The 18,914-nt window shown below is 30.4% G+C and overlaps 2 protein-coding genes and 1 non-coding gene across 3 annotated transcripts; all 3 read right to left on the bottom strand.

Annotated features, from left to right (window-relative positions):
• Positions 1-7,229: 7,229 nt before the first annotated feature.
• LOC124943176 (uncharacterized mitochondrial protein AtMg00810-like) lies at positions 7,230-7,781 on the bottom strand. Its single transcript, XM_047483726.1, has one exon. It carries the CDS (start codon positions 7,779-7,781, stop codon positions 7,230-7,232), a length of 552 nt encoding a protein of 183 aa, XP_047339682.1.
• Positions 7,782-12,050: 4,269 nt separating this feature from the next.
• Positions 12,051-12,124, bottom strand: TRNAI-AAU. Its single transcript has one exon. It is a non-coding gene; the product is annotated as a tRNA-Ile (tRNA).
• A 263-nt stretch (positions 12,125-12,387) lies between these two features.
• LOC124943175 (putative pectate lyase 2) lies at positions 12,388-13,827 on the bottom strand. The gene is made up of 3 exons (XM_047483725.1): positions 13,084-13,827; positions 12,763-13,005; positions 12,388-12,618 (listed from the first exon to the last, which is right to left on the bottom strand). The coding sequence occupies exons 1-3, from the start codon at positions 13,825-13,827 to the stop codon at positions 12,397-12,399; spliced, it is 1,209 nt and encodes a 402-aa protein (XP_047339681.1). The 3' UTR covers positions 12,388-12,396.
• Positions 13,828-18,914: the final 5,087 nt, after the last annotated feature.

Below are 18,914 nucleotides of genomic sequence, written 5' to 3'. Positions count from 1 at the left end.
TAAAGAAATAAAATTTATTATATTTTAGAATTTCTCAATATAAATGTATCTATGTTTTGATATCAATGCAACATCATCTATATATATACAAGCTGCTTGAATTTTTATATCCCCATAATCATGAATATTCTTAATATAAGCTCTTTCTTCACCAAACAAATCTATACTAACACAAGAAAATGAAAATCAGAAGTTTTAAATAAATAAAAAAATCTCAAGTTGGATGTTCCTTGTTAGCATATTTCTTTCCCTATTTCCATAACACTAATTTAAAGCTGGATAAAAAAAATGTTAAAAATGATGCCCTACATGCAACAAATACAATGAAAATGTTTATATCCATTACTTTTAGACTCTCTTCAACAGACAACAATTAGTCATTGGGGATTTTTTTTAAAAGTATTTATTTCCTATTTAGTAGTGTTAAGTTAGTAGAATTAGTCTAACTTATTTTAGCAATAATTTCATGTTATTAAATAATTGTTATTTTATCTATTTTAATTATTAAATGGCTAAATATAAAGCTTTCCACTTCAGTTAACTAAATCACTACTTTCCACCTCAGTTAATTATATCACTACTTCATTTATTATTGTTATCATATCCAAGTCATCTTTTATAGAGAAGTGTACTTAAGGTTTGTCGAAGTTAGTGCTTAATTCATTCACATGTCAATCTTTAAATTCTTATCTTTCACAACTCACTCATTATTATATATATTTTTTAAATAAAAATAAAATAATTATTTTAAATCATTATTATTTAAATATATATATATATATATATTAAATTATTATATATATTTTGTTACCAGAAATAACATAATAATTTTAAAAAAGTATCATTAATATTATTTGCTACTCACATAAAAATGTTATATATATTTTTTTACCGATAATATTAAAACATTAAAGAAATTATGCATTAAATAATTATATATATATATATTATTTTATAAGGAACAACATAATAATTTAATAAAATATATTATTAATTAAATATATATCACATTAATATTATTTAATGGTGGCATAAAAATTATAACATAATAATTTTAAATCGTTATTAATTAAATATTATCACATTAATATTATTAGTACGTGAGAATTTAAAAGAGGAAATTATGCATTAAATTATTATGTTATTTCTCATAAAAAATAATATATATATATATATATATATAATAATTTAATACATATATATTTAATTAATAATAATTTAAAATTATTATGTTTTTTTTTTTCGTTAAAACAAAATATATAATAACACTAATAAATGAGAAAGCTTTTGAGACCCTATTTTTTTTAGGATGATTGTTATAGAGATACTAAATCTTAGTTAGATAGATATTTGATTATTTGTAAATAAGTTGTATAATTTATTTATTTTCCAATTTATTATTAAATTGAAACATTCGATATCTAAGTCCAATGTGGTTGATGTTTAATGAAATATCTAATTTTAACTTTGATGGATCAGATTTTAAATATGGATATTTAATGTAATCTTAATTAAATTTTATGTTAAATTTTTAGTTCCTAAAAAATTAATGAAAAAAATTGAATTCAAATTTTGATTTGATTTCAAATGAATTTAAAATTGATTTGACAACAAAATTAAAAAAAATTAAATTCGATTTGAATTTTAATTATTCGAATTCTAACCGAAAAATCAAATTCAAATTTGGTTTGATTTAATATAATTTATTCGAATTCGATTCAGTTGTCGAATTGACTAAAAAATATTCGAAGAATCTGTACTAGAGAACTTGAATAACTCAAAAACCAAATTGATGAACACCACTATCACCAAAGCCCTCCCTGCGATAGGCTCTTCCATCAACACCAATAATATGTTCCTCCAACTCGGCTCATCAATATCGATTTTCTTCGGTTCGATGGAACAAATGTGGAGGGCTAACTTATATCCGTTGAGTAGTTCTTTAGAATGGACAACCCTACTAATGCAACTAAAATTTATATTACTCTCATCCACTTTACTAGTGATTCCAAAATGTGGTATGGATCATACCTTCAGCATCGCAACCACAAAGAAGCCACGATGTATGACATGTTTAAGAGGGACCTCTTAACACCCCATGAGGCAATTGATGCACTTGAAACATATAAGTACTGTCCAAAAATACAATCTCTAATACATGATAATTTCTCAAAAATTGTATAATATGGTTAGAGAATATGTTATAGACTACTACATGTTCAGATTGAGGGAGGAAATTACAAATGTAATTAGGCAGCAATTTCCCGAGTCCTTAAATGAGGTAATGTCGATGTCCAAGGTCCAAGAGGCGATATCAAGTCCATATTGAGTAGCGGGCACATGTATATCGATAAACCATCTTTGTTGCCCAAGCCAACAGATGTTAAATCGACATGGTCAAGCACCAACCAGACCACTTACCTCAAGTTGAGCCCCTCTTATACGTCTATGTTCAATGTGAACCAAGGACATGGTCAAGCACAAACCGGGTCACTTACCTCAAACCAATCCCCTCTTATACGTCTGTGTTCAACGTGAACCAAATCCACATGAAGCAATTAGAGATGACTATAATAGATGAAAAGAGGAGGAAATGCATTTGTTACATGTGCGAGGAAAGTGGGATTCTAACCACAAGTGTAAATAAAAGTTATGCATGATCTCGACTAATGACCAATAACTTTATAAACAAATGGATTATGAAGAATATAAGACATGATACACTGCCCACTCAAGTGTTATCAGTACGAGTGGCAGACGGCTCCAATATATTCTACTCAAGCATTTGTCTAGATCTGAAATGATCAATAGAGGGTAAGGATTACAGAACATATGTGAAAGTACTTACCATTATAGTTTATGATATTGTGCTGGTAATTGAGTGGTTGATTACTTTAGGAAATTCATCATGAAATTTAGAAAAGTTGACCCTTTCTTTTGAAAATGAAGGGATAACCTTTGCTGTAAAGTATACCTCATGTACAAATCAACCTAATACGAGGCGACAATCTAGAGAAGCTACTAAGAAAAATAGTGTTGTTGTCATGGTTCAAATAAGGAGTGAGCATGAAGGCCAAATTTTTTTACTTACCACAATGGTACATATTTGCACTTTGTTTCGGCAACCTGAAGACCTACCATGAGCCATGATCATCAAATTCTACTAAAAGAATGCACGAAAGCTGCATGTGTGCGCTCATATCGTTACTATTCCCTACAAAAGTTAAAAATTGAGTAATTAGTCAATGATATGTTGAATAGGGGATTCATTAGTAGGAGTCACGTATCTTTTGTTGTCTATGTAGCGATGGTCTGGAAGAAGGACTTGTCTTGGAGATTGTGCGTCAATTACAAGTGACTGAACTTAGAAACCATCAAGGATAAGTTTCTTATCCTCTTCATCGAAGAGCTGATGGAAGAGTTACACGGGTCTAGAGTCTTCTTTAAGCTGAATTTGCGGTATGGATTTCATGGGATAAGGATGCATCCTTGTGACTGTCACAAGATAACATTCCAGACTCATGAGGTCCTCTACGAATTTATGGTGATGCCCTTCGGCTTAATCAACGCTCCATCCTTTTTCAAAATCCTAATGAGGAGGTTCGTGCTAGTATTCTCCAATGACATCTTGGTGTACAGTCTGAGCTGGAATGAGCCCCTCTTCCACCTACATCGAGTCATGTCAATATTACAACATCGGTTATTCCTCAATAAGGGAAAATGTAGCTTTGGTATAGGCCATATATTGGATTAAAGTTTAGTTGTTACTGACCCGAAGAAGCTGGAGGCCATTATTACATGGTCGATTTTACAATTAGTAAAGCAATTTAAATAGTTCTTGGGACTAACTAAATGCTATCGAAGGTTTATCAAGGATTATGGTTCCATAACTCGACCCCTTACTACCCATCTAAAAAAGGGATAATTTGCCTGGAATGAAGAGGTTAAGGTTGTATTCTAGTTGCTAAAGCAGTGTTTGATATCCCTTATAGTCCTAGCGATGCCAAACTTCATAATTTCTTTTATGATAGAAACTGTTGCAAGTGGAGCTAGAATATGTGTGGTGTTGATTCAGAAAGGTCATCCCATATCATTTATTGGTAAGACTATCAAACTAAGAAAGCTACCATCATCCACATACGAGAGGAGTTGATGGCCTTGATTTTGTTGTGGAGAAATGGAGATCTTATGTCAGGTATAAATAATTCATTATAAAGATTAATCACAAAGCCCTCGAATACTTACTAGAGTAGAGGGTACAAACCCCGATCCAAGAGAAATATATTTACAAATTAGTGAGATATAATTGCATGATGTAATATAAAAGGGGGAAAGAGAATCTATTGGTGGATGCATTGTTTAGACAGGCAATAAGAGTCCAATGTGCATGGGTCTCCGTATATCACGTCGTTGTCCAAAAACATATTCACAAATCTTATGAAGGTGATCCGAACTTATCCAAAATTATTCAAGAAATTCGTGCAAATGCTAACACTCACTCGGAATTTTCATATGATGATGGGATATTGAGGAGAAGGGACCGGCTGGTAGTGGGGAAGAACATTGAACTCATAATCACCTTCATTGCAACAATGTATTTGGGAGCAGAGGAAGGCCATTCGGGAACACTAGTTACCCAAAAGAAGATGCAACTAGTCTACTCTTAACTTGAGATGTTAAAGGATATTAGATAAATTCATCCAGACCTGCGAAGTGTGCCATAAAAACAAATCAGAAAATTTAGCATACAAAGGTCTACTACAACCCCTAGAAATTCCCAATCGTTTTTGGGAATCGGTTTCTATGGATTTCATAGAGAGAAAACTCACAAGAGAATACTATTATATTTGTGTTAGTAGACAAGCTTATGAAGGTGATCCCAATTTATTCAAAATTATTCGAGAAATTCGTGCAAATGTTGACACTCATTCGGAATTTTCATATGATGATGGAATGTTAAGGAAAATGGATAGAATGGTAGTGGAGAAGAACAATGAACTCATAATCACCCGCAATGCATCAATGTATTTAGGAGCAGAGGAGGACCATTCGAAAACACTGGTCACCCAAAAGAAGATGCAATTAGTCTATTCTTGACTTGGGATGTTAAAGGATATTAGAGAAATTCGTCTGTACCTGTAAAGTGTGCCAGAAAAACAAATCAGAAAATTTAGCATACAAAAGTCTACTACAACCACTAGAAATTCCCAATCGGTTTGGGTTTTGGCAATAGGTTTTTATGGATTTGATAGAGAGCTTTCCAAAGTCACAAGGGAATACTATTATATTTGTGTTAGTAGACAAGTTATCCAAATGACACATTTCATAAGTTACAACTCCTTCACTGCCTGAACACTTATTGAAACATTTGTGGTCATCATTTCAAAGCTCCATGGAATGACAACAATCATCATCTACGACCGAGACAATGTGTTCTTGAGCACATTCTAATGAGAATTCTGGAGTATACAAGGAGTTCAGCCAGCCTTGTCCACAACCTATCAACCCCAAACAGTTGGCCAGACTGAAATTGTCAATAAGTGTCTAGTGACTTATTTATAGTGCATGGCCGGCAAAACTCCAAAAGATTTGGTGCGCTAGATGTCATTGATCGAATTGTGGTACAACACCAATTTTCATATGTCATACAAACAACTCATTTGAATCATTCTACAGATATCCTCCCCTGCCAACGCACCATATATTGCGAGAGATTCAAGAGTGGAGGAGGTGGATGTGTCATTGGCAATAAGGGAGACCACACTACAGTTGTTAAATTTCCATTTATAAAGAGCCCATGTGAAGCTGTTGTAGGACAGAAAAAGAAAGGAGTTCACTTTAGAGGTAGGTTCGGGATTGGTAAAGTTGCATCCATATAGGAAACTCTCGGTCTAAAACTTATTCCACAAACTCTCCCCAAGTATTTTGGTCACTTCCAAGTGTTTGAGAGGATTGGAGAAGTAGCCTACACGCTATAACTCGGAGCCAATATCAGGATACACAATATCATTGAAGAATTTACAAGGGATCCCTATTTCCATGGTGATAATTCCCCAACTTAGTGAACGGATTAACAGGAAAGACAACATTGTGGGTGAACGAGATTTCGTGATGCAAGGGAATACAAAAAGACAGTTAATAATTAACTAGGAAGGGGAAGAAACAAAAGACCAGATGTGGGAAGATGCTGAAACAATAAGCATTCATTGCCTAGAGATGATGTCGACGTAGAGGTAAACCAGACCAAGATCTCTTTGTCAAGGATGATAATGAATTGAAGGGGGGCCAATGCACGATCCTAGGATTGATCGAACCACTGGGATAGAGTCACGTCTAGTAATATTCAATAGACAATTAAGGTTGGATATCTGAATGTTTGAATTTCTATTTTTTTCAAACCAAAATTGTTAATCCCTAACCCTAGGCTCTTGAGCAGTTGTAATACTCTTGTGGTTCGGTCAATATAAGATGAACTCACTCCTCAATTAGAGATATGAATAATTTTGTGAAAATTTGGCTTATTTGTCAATTGTATTTTTTATCTTCCTTATTTGTCTTGAAACTCTTAGAGGCGCTAACAGTATTCTCATCTCACACAATGTTGTTTCTTCTTCTCGAATCCTTTGAATTATTGTTTTCTTATTCTTTCGTTGCACCCTAAAACAACATAATCCTTCTTGGTCTGTTGGGATTAAGAACTCTTAATCCTAGTTACAAATTCAACACATTCAAACTAGTATCTAATTCTAGAAAAGAGAATACGGAAAAATCTATTATTATAGCAAAAAGATGTTATTATTGTATTTACATATAAGAGACTATTAATAGGCAATTAAGAGTTAGTTGTTAGACACAAACTTTTGAGCTTCCTAACTGTTGATCTTATCTATGAGCTTCCTAACTTGAACTTATTTTTAATACAAAAACTAATAAATATAAACTCATATATTATATATTTTTAACACTCCCCTCAAGTCAGGAGTAAGGAGATTGATTACTCCTAACTTTCGATGATGCTATCAAAGTTTCTTTTATCTAGAGCCTTCATGAAAATATTAGCAAGTTGGTATTTGCTAGGTACAAAAGGGGTTTCAATCTCACCAGATTGAACCTTCTCACAAACAAAGTGACAATCAACTTCAATGTGCTTGGTGCGCTCATGGAATACTGGATTTGATGCAATATATCTAGTAGCATTATTGTCGCAATACATTTTTTATGGTTTTGAGCTAAACTCCCAAGTCTTTAAGAATATATTTAATCCAAATGAGTTCTCCGGTAGTAGCCGCCATAGCACGATATTTAGCTTCGGCGCTTGAACGGGAAACAATATTTTGCTTTTTACTTCTCCACGTCACTAGATTTCCTCCAATGAATGTACAAAAGCCGGTAGTCGACTTTATATCAAAATTGCCTGCCCAATTAGTATCAGTATAACCAATGACGTAAATGCGGTTATTTTGCTTCATCCATATGCCTACTCTAGGAGTAGCTTTAAGATAATGTAGAATCCTGTAAATAGCAGAAATGTGTGAAGTTCTTGGAGCATGCATGAATTGACTTACATTGTTAACTACAAAGGTTATATTTGGACGAGTAATTTCTAGGTAGATAAGTTTAACTACAAGTCTTTGATACATACTAATGTCATGAAGAGGGGTACCTTCTTTAGTGTTTAATTTAACAGTTGTTTCAATGAGAGTTTTTGCGGGTTTTACAGCAAGCTTACCAGTTTCTTTAATAAGTCCAAGACATATTTTCTTTGAGAAAGAAACAAACATTTCTTAGAATGAGCAATTTTTATCTCAAGGAAATACTTGAGAGTGTCAAGGTCTTTAATATCAAATTGCTCTTACATATACTTTTTAACCTTGAGGATATCACTTGAGTTATTACTTATTACTATAATATCATCCACATACACAAGTACAATAGTAGTAGTATTAAAAGTAGTTTTAATAAAAAAAGAAGAATTATGAGAGCTTTTTCAAAAGTTGTGATGAACAAGGTCGCTACAAAGTTTAGCATACCATGCCCCTTGAAGATTGTTTGAGTCCATAAATAACTTTATTCAACTTACAAATAGATTTTGAGTTATGATTTTCCATATAGCCTTGTGGGATAGACATATATACTTTTTCTTACAAATCGCCTTGAAGAAAAGCATTTTTTACATCCATTTGATGTAAATCCCAACTTTGGTTTGCAGCAATAGATAATAATATCATTACCGTGTTCATTTTTTCTACGGGTGCAAAGGTTTCTTCATAGTCTAATTCATAAGTTTGGGTGTATCATTTGACAACAAGTCGGGCTTTATATCTTTCAATTTTTCATAAGCTATCATACTTGATTTTGTATATCTATTTACAACCAACCACTTTCTTACCTATAGGAAGAGGGACAAGTGTCCATGTATTATTCTTTTCTAGAGTCTTTAATTCGTTATGCATGGCAACACACCAAGTAGGGCTAGACTTGGCTTCTTGAAATGATTTTGGCTCTATTTTATCAATAGATGTGTTAAAAGCATGATATCCATTAGAGACATTTTTATACGATAAGTATTTTTGAATAGAATACTTTACCGAATAAAGATGATAATCTTTAAGCTTTTTCGATGGTTGAACAACCCTTGAGGACCTTCGAACATTGTCATCCCTTGTAGTTGTTTCGGAAATGTCTTCGAAGATAGATCCATTATTACCTTCTCCTCCTGAAGGTGTACTTAATGTCTCATGAATAGTGTCTGGAATGTCACTTTGAGTTTTATAGTCATTATTTGTGACCAAATCATTGTGACTTTCTTCTTGTGGGATATCACATGGTGTCCCTTTTTCTGCTTCTTTATTTGGAGAAGTATTTGAATCGTTATCAGAAAAAAATATTCCTGTGCAAGAATAATTCATATACATGGGCAAAACATGATCTTGTCAACCAAACTCATTGAGATCATCACTATTATCCTCCTTATTTTTGTAGTAAAATTCATCTTCATTAAAGATGACATTACGAGAAATATATAGTTTTTTAGAAATAGTATCATAACATTTATATCCCTTTTGGGTAGTAGAATAACCAAGAAAAATAGCTTTAACTGATTGAGGACTTAATTTATCAGTATGGTTTATATTCACATAACATACACAACCAAAGACGCAGAGATGATTAAGGTCACTTTTCTTGTTTTTATTTTTTCTAAAGGACTCAAATTATTAAGAACACTGCTAGGAATACGATTAATGTGATGAGTAGCAGTAAGTAAAGTATTAAACCAAAATCTTTTTGGAACATTATATTGAAATAATAGAGAGCGAGTAACCTCAAGAAATGACGACTTTTCTTTTCCGCCACACCAAATGGGGCCGAGGTATGGACATAAGAGGTTTGATGCATTATACGTACTGTTGTCAGTTCTAAATAATTTTATTGAAGCCTGAAATTGGTTTTCAATAAAAGAAACGAGCTCTAAAAATTTTGAAAATACTTTTGATTTATCGTGTAGTAAAAAAATTCAGGTGCCTCTTGAAAATTTATCTATAAATGAAACATAATATTTAAAATTATTATAAGAAGTAGTAGGTTCTGGACCCCAAACATCATAATTAATTAACTCAAAATGAGCTTTAAATAAACTATGTGAATTGTGAAACGGAAGTCTGGCTTGTTTAGCAGAATGACATACATCGCAATCTAAAAACTCAAACTTCGATTGAAATAATTTTCTAAGCACATGTTTTGATGGATGTCCTAAAGGACCTAAACGACGATGCTATAGAAAATTATAATTATTCTTGGGATGTAAAGCATAACTAGAAAGTTTAATAATGTAAAGGTTATTTTCAAGTCTTTATTTACCAATCGTGATCTCGGTCGACCTTTCTTGAAAAACATCAACGACAGAAAAAATAACTAAGCAATTAAGGTCTTTTGTGGTTTTACTAACCGAGATTAGATTTGGTGATCATTCGAGAACATACAAGACATTATCAAGTTGTTTTGAGAAAAGTTTAATTGATCCAATTCCATGAATGAGAATACTAGAATCATTAGCTACTTTAAAATTTTGATTTAGTTTTTTCAAATTTAAATTTTCAAAATTTTTTTTAATTTTAGTCATGTGATATGTGGCCGGAATCAATAATCAAATAGTTTGAAGAGGAATTGAAATTAGAAGAATGCGCAAAAATACATGGGTCCACTTGATTAGTGGACTTCTCTTGTCGGATTTTCATTAAATTAGAGAATTGGAGAAAGAGTTTTAAGTTGTCTAGATCCACACCATTATTTTATTATGATTAGGCTTTGGAGTATTCCCTTCAGCATGAGTCTACTGTTTGAAGGGAGAGCCCAATCTGAGGAACTCTCCACCTTAAAGACATTAAAGTCCCTGTCTTCATTTGACCCAACCAGATTCTAGTCTCTCACTATACTTCATTTTCCGTTTCCATGTCGAGAAATCTTCTCTGACCATTTCCGGTGGCCATTGTTGGTCCTCTCCAACTCGATGAAAAAGAGAAAAAAGATTCAGATAGTCATTGGGGCTTGGAGAAAATAGAAGAAATAATATGATAATAATAAATGAGACAGTGATGAAGAGAATCAGAGTCTCGAGAGATTATATTGTCGTTCATCTCCGATCTGATGAAGAAATTAAGACGAAAGCAAAAGATTTAGAGAGCCACTTGGGCTTGGTGAAAATAGAAGATCTAATGTCGGAATTTCAAAAGATTAGATTGAGTCGGATCAACCGTGCTCTGATACTACTGTAGAAAAAAGAATACAGAAAGATTTTTGTATTATTGTAGCAAAAGATGTTATTATTATATTTACAATAAGAGACTATTAATAGGCAATTAAGAGTTAGCTTTTAAACACACACCTTTGAGCTTCCTAATTATTGAGCTTATGAGCTTACTAACTTAAACTTATTTATAATACAAAGACTAATAAATATAAACAGCTCATATATTACATATTTTTGTTAGATGCAACAAGATTCGGAAGGGATTTGACGCGTACAAGATTCGGTGGTAAGACTTCGGTGCACAGACGCTTTGGCGAAAGAGCTTACTCGAGAGGCTTCGGAAAGAGCTTTTGTGGGAGGATGGGTGGAAACTGAAATGGAGAATTAGGTATTTTAGTGTGTGGTTGGTGAGAAGAAAATTAAGAAAGAGAAAGATTGCGCAGAAGTTAAGAAAAATGTTTTTTTTTTAAACTGCATTTGCCTGTCCTCATTTCAAAAAAGACAACATTTAAATGTTCTGCATTGCCTTGCATTCCTCAATAGATACTAAGGACCGCATCTAGCTCCATCGACCATTTTGGTCAGAAAAGTCCCAATTTTTACTAGTGATTTGAATGTTTGAAAGTGGATAAGTTTGACTAATTTAATGACTTGAACAATTTATGTGGTTATTAATACATTTTGAAAATATTTTGTTTAGTTTTAAGAGAAAAATGTTTTTGAATAATGCATGATTAAGAATGATGTATGTATATTGACTATGGAAGGAAAGGATGCCATAAATTAGGGAAGATGCTGAGAAGGCAAGGAATGTAAAGAAATGTTGAAAATGCGGATGGTAAAATATGAATCAGATTTATAAGGCATGTGAATATGAAATGTGGGGATTGTGATGAATGTTAGACATGTGAGGGATATGAAATGAAATATGAGCTTAAATGGAGTGATTTGTTTGACTTAAAACCATAATTTTATGGCTTTATGATTCATAATCCTAATTCTAATCCTAGGAGCACACAAAAAGTTTATCATGTAACAATGTGGTATTGAATCACATAAGAGTAAGTATAGAGATTGTCTTCAATCTTTATTTTTGTGCTATTCGTGCATTTTATCTGCGAGTAAAGGAGATGTTCTATTTTGAAGTCATCAAATAGTACTATTATGCTTATAGGGTTAAAGCATTATTTGTTCTCAATTTCTGGTTTAGATTAATGTTAATCTATAATGATTAGGCTTATTTATGTGCATACTTATTCTATAATATTACTCGAAAAAACAACCAAAAAAATAAAATAAATAATGGCCTATACAGGTCTCGAACCTGTGACCTTCGCGTTATTAGCACGACGCTCTAACCAACTGAGCTGATAGGCCAATTTGTATAATTAAAATGTAAGAAACAATGTTTTAAAGTCATTCCATTGAAATCAATTGAAAGTTTTCTATCTTATCAAACTACATAAATAAATAAATAAAAAAAACTGTCTCAATATCCATAAATAATAAATGGTAAAATGATACAGCTTAAGTCATGTCAACATTTTACCAAATTGAATAACAAAAGACCAAAAGCATGCAAGAAAAATAAAGGACAATTTTCTCATACTCTTCACATATTGAATTTAAATGAATTCTTAATTTTATAATTAGCAGGCTTGATATGGTTGACATTGTAGTGGGCCAGCATCGGAAGTCAAGGAAGGAACCATAGAACCTTGAGCAACATTAAACCCTTGAGATGCAGTGTAAGGAGGAGCACAACTTCCATATCCAGAAGGAACAAAATATGCCCCATTAATGAACACATCCTTTGAAGATGACCTCCATTTCCATCCAACCCAATTCTCATCACTTTCCCTCTTTGTAACCTACACCACCATGCAAATTCACATCATGGAGAAACCCTAAGGCTTGTTTTGTGAAGTTGGCTAACAAAACTATTTCATTATTATAGATTTTAGTGAAAATTGAATACGAGACATTAGCCTATTAAGTCAAAACTGTTTAATTACCTGTTTAGCGGTTGGATTGTTAGATGCAACAAAGTAGTTCCCTTCGCTTAAGATGGTCGGGTCTGAGCTCCCACCTATGGCGTACATTATCCATTCGTCGTATCGGTTGTTGGCCACATGGGCGTAACCGTATCTAACCCTAGGCATACGTTGCACTAGCTCGGGTCCGAAGTAATTGAACACTACCGTGACTTTCAAACCTTCATCCTCGGTGTATCCATCTCTATGACCGAGCAACATCACCTTAAAAGATTAAACCATTTTAATTAGGTCATGATCAATATGTATATTGAAAGACATGAGTCATGGTTAATTTCTTACTTTGTCATGTTGGGTGAAATAATTATTAGAGATAGTAACACGAGTCGAGGAATGAGTGACGTCGAGAAGACCGTCGGTTGCTCTAGCTAGATAACAATGATCGATCCATACGTCGGTAGAAGAAAATATGCTGATGGAATCGCCATCGGATCCTTCTCGTTCTCCCACATGATACGGATTGCTCATCACCCTGCCAGGCTTACTTGGTTTGCAATCGTGAACACTAATCCCGTGAATGATCACATGGCTAACACTAGGTATAGTAATGCATGGACCATTCGATATCACAACTTTGGCACCTCTCCCGTCTATTGTCTTGAAACTATTAACCAATAACTCGTTTTCAAGGACTAGAGACATGTCATGCTTGAAAATAATCCATAGCGGCTCTGACCTAGTTACTCCGTATCTAAGAGTCCCCGGTTTTGGATTCGACGCATCATCAGAAGGATCGGTGACAACATATATCTCCCCATTCTTCCCACCGATGGCACCATTGCCAAAGCCGACAACACAATCGGCTAGGGCTTGTCGGTTGGACTCCCAATGGGGGTCCGAACGCCAGCACGAGTCTATCAAGTTCATGACTTTACCACCACCATAACTTGTTAGAGGCACCGATACATTATGTTTTCCAACCTTTGGATATTTGTGACCCTTATAATCATGTGCATGTAAAGTTGATGCCCAACAAGCTAGATAAAGGCATAAAGTTAGCCATATGAGTGGAGTTTTGTATGCCATGTTATCTAGCTTGGAATGGAGTTAAAATGGTGGCACTTGTTCTAAATTTCAAGATTGAGAGTATATGCATAAATAGGAGATATAATGTGGAAATGGAAACCATGTTGGAGATATATTGTTAAGGTTGTATATAGATTAGAGAAGGATTGATTGTTTTTTATTCATTTGGTTTTAGGCCTTCTTTGTAATTCAACTAGACGTGTGTGCACGAGCTAATTAATTTGTGTCTATAAATGACCTATTCATAGTAGAATTACATATTTTACAACAAAAAAAAAATTACAATTGTGGTCCCTCAAAAAGTCATACTATGCATTTGGGTGCATGTAAATATATGTAATGTGGGATGCACGATTCTTTAAAATAATATTAAAACATGTCTAATATATACAAAATCAGATTTCAACATAATATATTCAAGGGGATAAGATCAAGCCTAAAGTGGATTGTATTTATTTCAAAATTGAAATGCATTTACAATTAACAAGCATGTTTAAATGGTTCGGCCCTTCTTAATAAATAATACAGATTAGGTCTAGGCCCATTATTAAGCAATTAATGCTTGACCTAGTGGGCTGGTGGACCTTTGGGCTGCAGGACTCAATTGGGCCGAGACCCATTGTGTATTTTCTTTAATGTCTTTGAATCTCAAACAATTGTTTTTTGGTATTATCATCAAGATGTTAGTAAAACTAACCAAATTTCAAAATAAGGTAAAGCAATTCTAGAAACAGTCCACTTTTTTCAACAAAAATATTATTTAAAAATCCTTTTTTTTCTTCTTCTTTGAATATTATCAATCAAAAACTTTGAAACAAAGATAAGAATTTTTATTGTAAGTTTGTAATCTATTTTTTTTTTTAAATATCTTCTTTAAGTTGATTTATGTTCTTTTCTACCATTTTAGATAGAATATCAATTGTATTTGCATAAAATTGTGAATCGCGCAAAAAATAATCAAATTTTCATCTTTTTCTGTCAATTTATTAATAATATTCACAATAGGATGACACACAAACTATTCACATTTATAACAAAATCACAAAATTTCATAAAAAAATATATAATAAATTAAGATAAAAACTTGATAAACACTCTCATTCCATGAAAAAATACCATTTTGTTGGGTAGTAACCATAGTTAACTCTCATATTAAATATTGTAACACTTCTCCCAAAATTAGTTTCTTGGAGTGACAATAACTATCTTAGAATTTGTATGATCATAAAACAAATTATTGGATTTGTATTATTAATACATCTAATGAAATGCTCAAATTAAGTATGAAATCTAAAGATGGGAATGATTTAAGATTCAGAATAGAGAAGGTTTTTTTCTATAAGTGGATCTCAGTATATGGGCTGATGTCCACTCAAAAAAAAATTACATTAAAAAAAAATTGCGACACATTACCCCTAATGTCTTAAATTTTTTAATTTAATACACTATTTATTTTATTTTTAAAATTTACCTTTATTTATTCTCATTTTATTCATAATTTTCTTGCTATTATTTTAATTCTACTCGAAAAAAAATTTAAAGTTTACCACAACTTGAATTCCTAAATATGTGGCTGTTTTTCCATTACTCGAGATATTTTATGCAAATTGCTTTTCCCACCCCCTCCCATATTCCCACCCCCACTTCAATCTTTAATTAATTCAAAAATGACTTATTTATCCCTACCACCTTTATATATTTACATTTTTTATTTTGATTATTTTATTTTATTTAATTATTAAGTTTTTTTTATTAAATATAATTAATTAATTTTTAATATTTTTTAACTTTATTTATTTAATTAAAAATACAAAATATTATTATTTTTATATTATAATTATTTAAAATATATTAAATATTGAAATGTGTATTAATTTTATAAAATATAAATATTTAATATTTTATTATATTAATTATATATATATATATTAAAATACTTATAAAAATTATTTATTAAATAATAATTAATAATTAGTCTAATCATAATATTTTAATTAATAATATTATATATTAATAATTAGTCAAAAATTATATTTTTAATTTTAATTAATAATATTATATATTAATAAATATTTTTATTTTTAATTAATAATATTATATATTAATAATTAGTCAAACATAATATTAATAATTATTAATATTTTTATAAACAAAATTATCTATTAAATAATAATTAATAATTAATCTAATCATAATATTTTACTTAATGATATTATATTTTAATAATTAGTAAATATATATAATTTATAAAAAAAAATTAATTTTTATAAGTATTTAAAAAATATATATATAATTAATATAATAAAATATTACATATTTATATTTTATTAAATTAGTAAACATTTAAACATTTAATATATTTTAAATAATTATAATATAAAAATAATAATATTTTGTATTTTTAATTAAATAAATAAAGTTAAAAAAAATACTAAAAATTAATTAATTAATTATATTTAATAAAAAAAACTTAATAATTAAATAAAATAAAATAAGTAAAATAAATAAAATAAGAAATGTAAATATATAAAGGTGGTAGGGATAAATAAGTCATTTTAGAGTTAATTAAGGAGTGAGGGAGGGGGGTGGGAATATGGGAGGGGGTGGGAAAAGCACCTCCCTATTTTATTAATCTGATAAATTGTAACAATTACAAATTAGTCCTTAGACTATTCTAAGTATTTAGAATCTTGTATTTAAGTAATATAACATCTAACTAATCTATAAACACTTATGCAAGTATTATCAAATACATTATATTCTTAGATTAAGAAATAGAGAATCTATCCAATTAGAGTCCTTGTTAAAACAATCAAGTATTTTGTTTTACTAGAAAAACTTAAGAATTTTGGAGTTACTACTTATGATTAAATTGGGGTAGGAACAAAATATCTTTATTGATAATGTTGAAAGAAAATGATTTAGGAGGAGAAAGTTGAACTTGAAAAAGATATTTTCTTTAGAGATCATAAATACACGTGACAATTAGACATTCAACTCGTAATTTCAAAGCTCAATAATTACGGTAGTGAATTTACAGTAGTGAGTCTTCACCAACTAGATCAAGTTAGTCATGTTTTCAATGCTTCAATTGAAGAAAAATACCAAATTTCGGTTTACTTTGGAATATAAATTAATGACCTAATTATGCTTCAATTGTTATCCCTTTGGGAAGTTGTACGTGGAAAAAAAATCCATTATGGCTTCAAATTGCTTGATAAATGGAAAACCATCTGTTTTCTTGACAATCATGCATCTGTTTTCTTCATAATTAGGTCAGTTTATTTTTATTTTTATTTTATTGTAGGGAATTCAATATTCAAAAGCGAAATCAGGGTAAATGGGAAACGAAAATGAAGAATATATCTCAAGAAAAGAAGACTATAATCCAAATTTAGCTCAAGACTAATAACAAATTAACAGGAGAAAAGGGAAACAATCACAAGAGCTTGTTTGATGTTGAGTTTTTATTTTTCAATTACAATAATGTTCTTTTATATTTAAAATTTATAAAATAAAAATGAGATTTATATATTTTGGTTTATTAGTATAGTGATTTGATGATTGAAATAAAATATGATCAATTTTCAATAAAAAAGTTAAAAAGAAACAACAAAAAAGCTAACATCCTTAGAGAAAGAGGAAGAGAAATAGGAAGGGGAAAATGAATCTCAATGAAAATAGATGACATGCGAAAATCCCAGGTTGGGATGGTTAAGTTTGAATGTAGTCTTTTTTGTTTGTAATATCTGTTTTTTAGAATGTATGAATGCTACTAATCGGTTTTTTTAGGGATTTTTGATTGTCATCTTTAATCATAATTATGTTTTATCTAGTTTTGATTTCTGACCTTCCCACTTTTAAGATTTTAATAAAATGGTTTTAACCGTTTAAAAAAAACAACAAAAACAATGCTAATATCAAACTTGATCTTGATAACAACATTCCTTGTTCAGCATGTTGTCTAGTCAGTTAGGCAAATAATTGATCATGGGAAAAAGTCAATAAAACTCTAAGGCCTTGTTTGATGAAGCATATAATTTATCATTTTATTTTCAATCATTTCATCAATTAAATTATTTAATATTTAAAATTATTATTTAAATATCAAATTATATATCTTTATTTTTATTTTTATTTTTTTTAACATTTTAAATATTATAAAATATTAACTCAAATAATCAAAAATAATATATTTTAACATCAACCAAATGTGATTAATCGAAATAGGTCATACATGGATTAAATAATGCAAGTACATATCAACGAGACTATTATATTCCAAGACATGATACACAAAAAAAAATAAAAAAAAAATTCAAAGATTCTGCTAGCTTATGAAACCGAAGCAACAAAAATCGGCTCTCTAATTACAAAATTTGAAAAAACAAAAGGCAATCTCAATATTGAAATACTGCTATCTCGGGTAGACTAATTTGATTGACCGAGAATTAGATAATTAATTTTAACATCAATCACTTGTTCGTTCTTTATCATTTAAATAATTAATTAATTATGATTCCAGATTACTCTAAAATTCTTTATAATTAAATATTAAAATAATTTTAGTCAATCTTTTCTTTTTGTTTTAAGCTAAAATGGTCATGTTATTCATATAATATAAATATCTATTTTTATTTAAATATCTTCTTTAAGTTGATTTATGTTCTTTTGTACCATTTTAGATAGAATATCAATTGTATTTGCATAAAATTGTGACTCGCAACTAAAAATAATCAAATTTTCATCTTTTTCTGTCAATTTATTAAATATCGATTAAGATACCAACAAAAACTAAAAAAACTACTCAAATAGACAATTTGTATACATATCTTCAAGCATGGAGTAGGATGACACACAAACTATTCACATTTATAACAAATCACAAAATTTCATAATTATTTTAATAAATTACGATAAAAACTTGATAAACACTTTCATCCCATGAAAAAGTACCATTTTGTTGGGTAGTAACCATAGTTAACTCTCATATTAAATATTGTAACACTTCTCCCAAAGTTAGTTTCTTGGAGTGACAATAACAATCTTAGAATTTGTATGATTATAACACAAATTATTGGATTTGT

Source organism: Impatiens glandulifera, chromosome 6 (genome assembly GCF_907164915.1).
Source record: "Impatiens glandulifera chromosome 6, dImpGla2.1, whole genome shotgun sequence".
In the NCBI taxonomy this organism is placed as follows: domain Eukaryota; kingdom Viridiplantae; phylum Streptophyta; class Magnoliopsida; order Ericales; family Balsaminaceae; genus Impatiens; species Impatiens glandulifera.
The sequence above is the reverse complement of the archived record's forward strand: the minus strand, read 5'-3'. Positions and strand labels throughout refer to the sequence as shown.